The following is a 10,032-nucleotide window of genomic DNA, read 5'->3' as shown; positions in this document are numbered from 1 at the left end:
CAACACTTGGGTTTATGAACCTGTTATACTAGGGCAGGGTGCGTCTAAAGCTTCCCTGCATGTAGAACTAGAACTGCCGTGCTTTCTTCCTAGCTCCTGGGGGAGGTGAGTGAGAACATGTTAGTATTTAGGATAGCACTCAGCAGACAGTGGTGAGCAGGTCAGGAGCCTGAAAGGCAGAGGAGGTGCAGGGCAGACCACAAAGGAGGCTTCTCATCACCAATAAACATTTATTGAGTGTCCACATGTGCACAGCTTTGAACTTGGCGATCACAGAACGCACTGGGGGTAGGGGGGAGGCAGCAAGGGGTCAGGTGTATGCGGGTCTCCATGGGTTCAGAAAGGTAGTTCCTGCTGGAGCCGCCAGTCGCGTCTCCCTGCAGAGAAGAGTCTTAGCAGGGACTGGGGGAGGGGAGTTGAAGCCAGGCACCACGGTGGCAGTGGAGTGCAATCACAGGGAAAACATGCGGATTCTAGGGTGGTGTGTCCTCCTGTTCCTGGCTCCAGCCAGGCCAGATGACACCAGGGGCACAGGGATCTGATGCTCAGGTGTCCAAGCAGGGATAAGGACAAGCAAAATAAATAACCCCCAACCCCCATCTTCACTCTGCTGCAACATGACACAAAAGCTCAGGAGACCTGGGACCAAGGGCTCTCCGGTCCCTTCAATGAAGCGCAGGTGGAAGGAGGTTCCCCACCCCCCCCACTGGTCTGTCTGCTCCAAATTGCCCTGGAAGCATAGGGGCAACTTGGACCCCGGGTCACTAGAGTTGAAAGGAAGAACTGTGATGTCAATGGCCTGAGCCTGCTCTCTGTCCAAGAGGACCAAAGGCAAAAGCCAATCGGCCAATTTAAAGGGCGGACCTGACCTGGGGGAGCCAGAAGGGGCACCACAGTCTTGGGGAGGCCACGCCCTGGCCGGCAGGGCACATGGGCTGAGGCAGTCAGCGCCTGCCAGCCCGCTCCTACCCTGGGACCTCCCTCCTGCCAGGGAGCCAGACGCTGGGTATAATGACACTTAGTTACCCTCTTCCTGGGGGCTTCTCCAACCTTCCCCGGCCTGGCGGGGCCAACCTCCGTTCCAAGCCAATCCCGGCCCCAAGGGGGCTGGAGGCAGGATGCAGTTTCTTATACTTGAGAGGTGGGCATCATGCCCTAGCCCTCAGAAAAGCCAGAAAGCTGGGATGTTTGTGGGGATCTGAAGAAGGGGTCCAGTTTGGGGGCTTCAGGGAAGATGCCTCCTCCCTCCTTCCCTCGCTGCCCGCCCCGGGGTCTATGCCCACTGGGTGCCCCTCAGGGTTCAGACAGGCACTGCTCCAATGCAGCCATGCGGTAATGGCTGGCTGTTTCTTCACCTGCCTGCAACCTCATGGCCTCCCGGCATAGCCGGTTAGCCCGCGCCAATTCTACCAGCACGCCCTGGTAGGCAGCCACCATCTCAGGCTTGACGGAGTTGGGGCTTACACTACCTAGCAGTTGTAGCAGCTCCTGTGGCCAGCGGGAGCGCAGGGCAGCAGGGGCCAGCCAGGGCAACAGCGGCACACAACCTGTGAAGGCCTGCATGCCCAGGAACCAGAGCTCCTGCAAGTCAGCCCAGATGCCCTCATAGTCAGGGGACAGGGCCAACACCGCCTGGTCAGAGCCAGGGGTGGCCCGTGCCACATGGGACTGTGACAGAAAGAGGATGGCAGCTGCGAAGAAACCTCTGGAGGCTGGAGTTCCTTGGAGAGCTGAAAGGAATGGAGAATGTATTGGTATAAATCAGACAGGCCAAGCACTGGACCAGGGCCTCCCATCCCTCCTGTGAGGACATACTCAGAGAACAGAAGCACGACCTGGATTCAGACTGCCTAGGTTCAAAGCCTACCTTCTACACTTAGTGTGACACTGGGTGTTTAAACTTTTCTGGATTTCAGTTTCTTTATTAAGATGGAGCCAGTAGCAAGCCAATTTTAGCAATTTGTCATAAGAATTAAATAATCCGGGTACACTCTGTCATCAAGACCTCTCAATGCATGGGAGGAAGCCTCATATCATATATAAAAAAGGACCTTCCTCTGGGTTTCCACAGCAGGGGCCCCAGCAGCTGGTGGCTCAGAGCTCCTTCACTAGGCTGAGAATGAACTAATTTGATTTCTGGCCAGAAGAGGGCGCCAAAGGGGATCCTGAACAGTAAAACTCTAAGGCACACCTGTCATTCAGGGGTTCAGGAGGCCCCTCTTCAGACTTTTAGGAAACTGTCCAACTAATGTGGTAGCATTTGTGGGTGAGCCAGCATTGGATCCATAGCATGGTGACTCTCCTTGAGGGCTAAATGCAAGGGGTTCATAGTTCAGAGCTATGTTCCCCTTCCATGGCAGGGTACCCTGCTGGGATCCCCACACAGAAAACAGAGGCAGCTGAGGGTATGGGCACATTACACCCTGTTCCCAGGCATCTGCTCAGTTCCTCCAACCTGACAGATGGGGCACGGGGAACAGGCGGGGACAGAGGGACCCAAGCAGACACCCACAGTCAAAGTGGGAGACACTGAGGGCTGTCAGGGGCTGCAGGGGACGCCCTGCCCCCTGCACACAGCCAGAGGGAGGTAGAGCAGGGAGAAGCTGTGCACAGAGAGTGGTGCTGACTCCTGTCACTGAGCAGGGTGGGGTGCTAAGTGGTAAGAACTCAATGCAGCACACTGGGTTTGTGACTCAGGGCCCAGATGGGGGCAGCTCCACCTTGAAAATGGGGGTTTCAGAGTTCCCAGGCTGCCAGGGATTCCAGGTGCCTATGCTTGTGTCTCTGAACAGGTCTGGACTGAACTCCCACCAGGCCTTGCCTTAAAAGTCTTTAAAAGGCAGAGAATGTTAATCATTTTGAGAAGAAGGGTGGGGGTGGAGGATGGAGAAATACTGTAGAAATTGCCTCTCGATGGGAAAATTCTGCTAAACCATTTCTGAAAGTGGAGGTCTACACTCTGAACACTGTAAGTCCACTCAGGTACTCTGTCCCCAAGGCTTACCTGGAGAGGTGCTAAGGAGCCGGGCCATTAGGAGTCCCAAGGTGGCCACGTTGGCAGCCAGAAGCAGTCTCCCTTGTTGCTGGACCAGTGAGGGCAGTGATGTCATCAGGGTGTTCATAAGAGATGTGAAGCAGGCATCTCGCCTGGGGAGGAAGGAACAGAGGATGGGGCAGGCAGAGGGTTAGTAGACTCTACCAAGCCCTTTGGAAAACCTGGCATCTGAGGTTTCTAGCTTTACCAGGCCAGGGCTTGGGAGGATTTTGTGAGGCAGGGTGAAATGTTAACTTCTGACTTTCAACCCTGCCGTCTGGGTTGGTCAGATGCCAAGTAGCTGGAGCAGACAGATCTCCTGGGATACCTGGGGGGTCTGCTACAACAAATCCTCAAGTGGCACTGGCTTTGTTTGTTCTGAAACCCGCTTACGCTAACACTCAGAGAAAACTACAGATACAGGGACACTAATGGGTGCCAGGGCAGCTCCCTCTGCTTCCAGGGATCTCCTCCCAGCCTCTCCCAAGTCCCTCACTTGATCAGCCCTGGAGCGGTGACCACCAGGTTGAGGAAGATGTGGCAACAGGTCTGTAGGCCGATCTCCACACTGTCTGGCAGCACTGAGGTATCATGGCCAGGGGATGTGAGCTCCCACTGCTGCAGGAAGTACTTGCACAGAAGCGAGGGCGCGCCTTCCTTGATCAGAATCTCCCGGGGACCATCTTCAACAGTCAGGTGGCACCAGCCGGGAAGGAGGAGCCTGACATGTGGGGACAGATGAGTGTGAGGTGGGAGAGATAAGGGCAGAGCGTCCTGACTAAACAGAACATAGAAGTCAGGGAAGGTGGACTCACTCCCACTTTCAGAGTACTGCTGAGAAAGCTCAGACGTCAGAGGCACACAGGCCCCAGGTCATGGGGCTCTGGCCCACGGTTTGAATGTGGCCTATGTACTCCTCAACCTCTGGGCTCATTTCTGTCATTTTATTTTTTAGGTAATTTTTGAGGTAGGGTTTTCCTCTGCAGCCCAGAGTGACTTCAGACTCACAGTGATCCTGCCTCAGCCTCCCAAGTGCTAATGTTAAAGGTGTAAGCCAGCAAGTTCAGCCAGGTTAATTTAAAAGTGTGGATGAAATTTTTATACATCATGAGATTTGCTATGTGAACCAAATGAAATTGTTCTAGAAAAGTATACAGCAAAATACCTTGCTTTGTAGCAGGTATTCCGTAAACCTACGTTTTGTTTTTAATAAAAATCTGAGGATCACCCAGGCATGGGGGTGCATATGTTAATTCCATCACTTGGGAGGCAGTGGCAGCAGATCTCTGTGAGGTTGAGTTGAGGCCAGCCTGGTCTACACAGGAAGTTCCAGGCCAGCCAGGGCTACATGATGAGACTTTAAAAAAAAAAATCTGGAGATGGCAAGTGGCATGTGACAGTTCAGGAGTTCTGTGGGAAGAAGCAAATAAAAAATGATCCTAAGGGGACACTCATGACATCAGGGAGTCCAGGTTAGGGGAAAGAGGGCATCCCTATCTGACACTTCTATCTATCTATCTATCTATCTATCTATCTATCTATCTATCTATCATCTTTCTCTCTGTTTTGGGACAGGGTCTTGCTCTGTTGATGTAGCTTTGGGGGAGCTGGTACTTTCTATGTAGCCCAAACAGATCTTGAACTCTTAGAATTTCCTGTCTCAGCCTCTTGACATTACAGGGATGTGCCACCAATCCTGGAAACCCTTTTCTTTGCAATGGTCTGGCTGGACAACCCATAACCATAAACTCACCGGAGAGCATCCCCTGGCCAAGAGGGCCCTGGTGTAGTGGGAGAGATGGCCAAGTTGGCCACCTGCTGCGAAATGTCACTGGCCTCCTCAGCCTCTTCATAGAGTGTCTTGGCATATCGAACAAGGAAGGGCAGCAGTTGGCACACCTCCTTACGCAGGGATGAGGTCTCCTCCGCCAGCCAGGCACCCAGGATCCGCACCGAGGCAAACACAAAGGGCTCTTTCTGCTTCTCTGGCCCCACCTGTTGTTACAAGACCCCAGTGAAACACAGCTGAACCAGGTACCCTCCTCTGCCTGCCAATAACACAACCAGAGGGAAACTCTGGCCTGTGTGCCCATTACAAGTGGGCACCGAGGGCCAGTGAGATGGCTCAGTGGGGACTTTACAACTTCTGTTTGATTCCTGGGAATCACAGGGAAAAGGAAGAGAACTGACTAGCTTCCAAGCTCCACATATGTGCGCGGCATGCACGCATCGTCCCTCCACCACATCTAAGAGACAGATAAACATAACTTAAAGGGGGCGGGGGCAACAAGCCTACCTCTACTCAAAACCTAGTACATGGGAAGGACCCAGCCCACAGGGACTGCTCATCTAGCAGGACCTCAGTGTGGACAACTCAATCAAGTGGGTCTCAGACAGCATGTCTAATGCTTAAAGACTCAAATCACACATCTCTAACTCTCTACTTCTAAGGTAGCTGGGGGAACCAAGGGAAACTTAACATTTCTTTAGAGAGGCTCTGAATTGAGGCAGGGAAGAGAAAAGACTTGCCATTAAGTAGTGAGAGGTTACCCGCGTTTGGGTTAAATCAGAAAATGAAATCAGAGCTTAGCATGATTTATTAGACATAAGGCTGGGGAGTCCAGTGTCGGAAGCAGGACATTAAAGAGACCAGGCATGCCTGACTCCTAACAGAACAGAAGCAGTCTTGCAAATACAGAGAGTAAAGGGGATGGTAGGGGAAAACAGATTTAGCCAAAACTCCAGAGGCAGGAACCAGGCCACTCCCTGCCCCCCATTTTTCTCCTGCATCCTACAGGTTTACATGGGAGACATGTAAATATGCAGACAAGTTGGGATGTGAGACAAGGCTTTAGAGCGAGCAGAACGGTTGGCTTCGACGCGGTGTGTGATGTGTAGAGTGTGTGTACTGGAGAGTGTATGTGAGTGGGAGGTTACTGTGTTGTGTGTGTGTGCTGTGATCAGAGTGCACATATGGTGTGTGGTATGGCGCTTGTGTGGAGGCCCACGGCAGGGAGGGAGAGGGAAGGAGGCTCGGCCACACACTACTCCTAGAGTGCTTGCTACAGAACCAGCCAGCATGGACTGCAGCTATGCCATCTCCCATTACGCTCCGACTTCCTCTGCAGGCCAGTGGATCCTTACCTGCAGCAGGTAGTGGATGACAGCTCCGATGGCCTCTTTCATAATGCTCACGAGCTGAACCTTCTGTGGCTCCTTAAGCAGAGACTGCTCACAGCGGGTACACTCCTGGATCCCCAACTCCATAAGGGCATAGCAGGCGGTGACCACGTCTTCTTTCACCTCTGTGCCTGTCTCCTCGAGAGCCAGCCGCACCTCCACGCATGCCAGATTCACCAGGAGGGCCAGAAACTTGCTCCCGGAGCTGCCCACTGGGATCCAGTCGGAGCCGCAGGCATGAGCCAGGCGGGCTGCCAGCTTCAGTGCAGGGTTGCGCTGCCAGGAGCTCAACTTGCTTCCTAGGATGCGTGCCAGCCCAGCCTGCAGATCCCGGTGGCATTCAGGGGGCACAGTTGTTGGGGGCAGGAAAAGGGGCAGCAGCTGGCAGAGCTCAAACTTGCTGGCATCTTCGGCTCTTTGGAAATCCTCACTGAGGCCTCGCAGCACAGCCAGCAGGTCGGGCTCCGCCTCCTTCCAGCACTGTGTCTCTGCAGCAGCCAGCAGCCCCACCAGGAGTGCCAGGGCCTGGTCAAAGCCATAGCCATGCCCCAGGTATGCCTGGCACAGGGCTGACACTGTGCCACCAGCAATGAGGTGCCGGGGCCCTCGGGGTGTGCCTGCAACAGCTGTCAGGCACTGGTAGGTGTCATCAATCATGGAGCGGCGGGCAGCATCATCAGGGTCCCCCCGGGCTGTAAGGAATGTGCTAAGGATGGGGATCTTGTTCAGGACCTGGGGATGGCTGGCTAGTTCAGGGTCGCTGCAGAAACAGGCCAGCAGGGCCACACCCAGGGCCCGGAGAACGTGGTCAGGGCAGCCATCAGGTGCCTCCTTAGTGGTCAGGAGTCGGTTGGGAAAGGTGAACCCAACGGCATCAAAGATCCTACGTCGGGTTTTGGCGTCAATGTCACCTGCCTTGACTGCCTTGGTTACCTATGATGGGGGGAGGTAATACACTATCAGCAGAATGAAAGGAAGTATAGCAAAGACTGTCCCTACCCTGTTTCCTGGCATTGCGGGCTGGCAGGAATGGGTTATGCAATGGGATCCAATGTAGGGTCATTTTATCCAGCTTCTCCTTTCTCCTTGGGGACAGACAGGTGTGACCTCTGGGATCACTGTCATCTATGATTGTCTTGTGGAAAGGAGATTGTCTAGTGGCCCTTAACTACTCATCTGGGCAAATGATCACCTGGCCATTAACCCATATGCCCATGACCTGGGAGGCAAGGGGCTTTAGAACTCAGTGTTTGAGATCCTCTAAGGATTCAGGGTCCTTTCCTAAGTACTTGTCTCCAGAGAAGTCTCTGATCCATTTCCTTCTCACGGGAAACGGCTCCTGTGTCTCGCTGCTCCTCATGTCAAAACATTTCCCCTTACATTTCCCCTAAACACCTCCTCTGCTGCAGTGTGAGCCCTTGACTCCAGAGCCTTCTCCCTGTTGCCATGGCAAACAAGCAACTGCTGCACTCCCTCCTCCCTTCACCCCCCACGCACCAACTCACCCCCCCCCCCGGGGGGGGGGGCTCCGGCTCCCGTCCCCAGCTTGGGTTCCCCTAGTGGACTGAGACCCTTTGCTTTTAACACACCTATTACCACCCCGGTCACCTCTTAGAACCTCTTGCTAGTTACTCCCAATCCTGTTACTCTCTCAGGTCGAAGAAAAGCTACCCCAGCCCACAAGTACTCTGCACTAGTTACAACCTGCTGCTGTTACCCTATGAGTCAGCTCCCATCTGCTCTGGGACGCCCCAAAAAGCAAATCCAGGCAGCCTCCTCCGTGGTCCCATGCCACAGCCTTATTCACCTCTCTTCCCCCCTTCCCCCATTCCCAAGGGAGCAGAGTACAAAGGTAGAGGTCTTGGGGCTTTTTTGGTGCCTCCGGGTTGCCAATACCACTTAGATATCCCTGGGGACTTGCTGACCCCATTCTATGGGGGGCCCTCCTGTCCAGCCCTCCCACCTTCCAGGTCCTTACTAGCAGCAGGGCTGCAAACTGCTCGCTGTCATTCTTGGCCTCACGGAGGGCTCCCAGGTAGCGCTCCAGGGTGGGGTTTCGGCTCTCTGCCTGGTTCAGAGCTGGCTCACAATCCGAGGCCATGATGCCCGCCTTGCCCAACTGTGAACACAAGAGGGACTGAGCATCCCTCTGCAGAGGAGGGGCGGGGGCGGGGGTGGAAGTGGAGGATGTAGGGAGGGATTAGCACAGAGGGAGGGGAGGGTGGATTTGGAAGGGTGGCTTCCTCATGACTGACCTCCCTTGGGGGAGCCCCTTTAAGAGGCTGGACCTGCAAATTCTTTAGGATGAAGAAGGGACCCTGGTCCAAGGTCACCTCCAGAAAAGTGGGCTATGAGGACCAGGCATGCTGCTCAGCTGGACAGCGTTCCTCACCAGTCTAGAAGTGGGAAGGAGCTGGCCCGACTGCTCAACAGTCCCTGGCACCAGACACCGGGTTTTATCTCTCTCCAGGAGGTACACGAGGAGTGAGTGGTGAGGACAGACAGGGAGGAATGAAGACATACACGGGTGAAGTTCGATTATCCGGACCCACGCCGACAAGGAATAAAAGGACATTCTAGGGTTCCTTTCCCCTCCCCTCTTCAGAAAAAGTAGACTGGCTTCAGCAGGAGTGAGAAGGCAAGGTCTCCAAAGAAGGCTTTAAAGACCCCCCTGCGGTCCCACCCCTCCAGCCAGGGCTCTTAATCGCCCCCGCAGCCTCCTTGCCTTCTCTTCTTTCCCTCCCTCAGGCAGAGGCTGCAGAGGCTGCAAGAGCAGGAGCTGCAGCTGCTGCAGGAGCTGCAGCAGCAGCATTAACCCCTTGTGCTACCTGTACTCTCCCTGCCCGTCCCGCTAACAGCCTGTGGGTGCCGGCACTGGCTGGAGAAGGAAAGAGGGGTCGGGTGGCTCTCAGGATAACAGAATCCAAAAGCCGGATAATCGAAGCGGGCCTGCAGTGATGGAGAGATGAGAAGGGGAGAAGGGATCCTGGCGGTCACCACCTGTCCCGCCGCAGCCAGGTCACAACACGACATTGATGAAGTCGAACGACAGGGCAGCGATGAGATCACACTTCACGATGGCGCGGTGATGTCACGGAGAGATCACAGCGAAATCACGACATGAAGGGGACAGCCCCCAAATATGATAGGGCAAATTTTAAAAATAGATAGATAAATACTGAAAGGGGTTGTGACAAAATGGAGTCTCGACAGGGTACGGTGATGTCGAGATATGGCACGATGGAGTCGCGATAGGGTCCCAGGGGAGTCTCGGCATCGATCAGCGTCTGTTTGGAGAAGCTCCGGCTGAGATGCAGGGGAGGGCTTGAAGGGGGCTGAGCTCACCAGGCTGCGGCCCCGAGCGGCGAAGTCTTTCTCCGGGCGCGATGCTCCGGGAGCCTGGGGCTGCTGCTCACGCCGCGTTGCCCACTCTTGGCTCCAGGCTGCTACAGCTCCACCCCCACCCCCGCATCGCTCTCGACCAATCGGCACTGGCCTCACTCCGCACTTTGACCAATGGCACAGCAGGGCGCTAAGCAGTAGGGGGTTGCCTCCGGTGCGGCCATCTTGTTTGTGGGCATTGCCCGAGTCTGGGGCCTGGGTGCTCGTGCTAAGGAGGAAAGGTGCAGGCCGCCCCGCGAGGGCTCGCGGCAAAAGGCTGAGGGCCCGGACGTCCTCGCTTGTGCGTAGCTCTCCCCTCAGCGCTGCCCCTCCTCCCACCCTGGGCTCGCGGCTGGAATTGCGCTTCCGGAGGGTGGGGGCAGGAGGACTGGCTCAGCATGAAGAGTGTGTTTCCGGGTTGAGCCCCGGGAGGTGGG

At 55.1% G+C, this 10,032-nt stretch overlaps 1 protein-coding gene across 3 annotated transcripts; it reads right to left on the bottom strand.

Moving 5' to 3' along the window:
* Nucleotides 1-210: 210 nt before the first annotated feature.
* Ncdn (neurochondrin) lies at nt 211-9,998 on the bottom strand. 3 transcript variants are annotated; one of them, XM_028790173.1, is made up of 7 exons: nt 9,560-9,998; nt 8,193-8,333; nt 6,179-7,147; nt 4,788-5,029; nt 3,531-3,755; nt 3,005-3,147; nt 211-1,730 (listed from the first exon to the last, which is right to left on the bottom strand). In XM_028790173.1, the coding sequence occupies exons 2-7, from the start codon at nt 8,313-8,315 to the stop codon at nt 1,294-1,296; spliced, it is 2,139 nt and encodes a 712-aa protein (XP_028646006.1). In that variant the 5' UTR covers nt 8,316-8,333; nt 9,560-9,998; the 3' UTR covers nt 211-1,293. The 3 variants fall into 3 exon arrangements, with proteins under 3 accessions (XP_028646006.1, XP_028646003.1, XP_028646004.1); XM_028790170.1 differs by having other exon boundaries at nt 9,215-9,664; XM_028790171.1 differs by having other exon boundaries at nt 9,043-9,650.
* Nucleotides 9,999-10,032: the final 34 nt, after the last annotated feature.

Source organism: Grammomys surdaster, unplaced genomic scaffold, assembly GCF_004785775.1.
Source record: "Grammomys surdaster isolate TR1022 unplaced genomic scaffold, NIH_TR_1.0 125863, whole genome shotgun sequence".
NCBI classification, from domain to species: Eukaryota; Metazoa; Chordata; class Mammalia; order Rodentia; family Muridae; genus Grammomys; species Grammomys surdaster.
The sequence above is the reverse complement of the archived record's forward strand: the minus strand, read 5'-3'. Positions and strand labels throughout refer to the sequence as shown.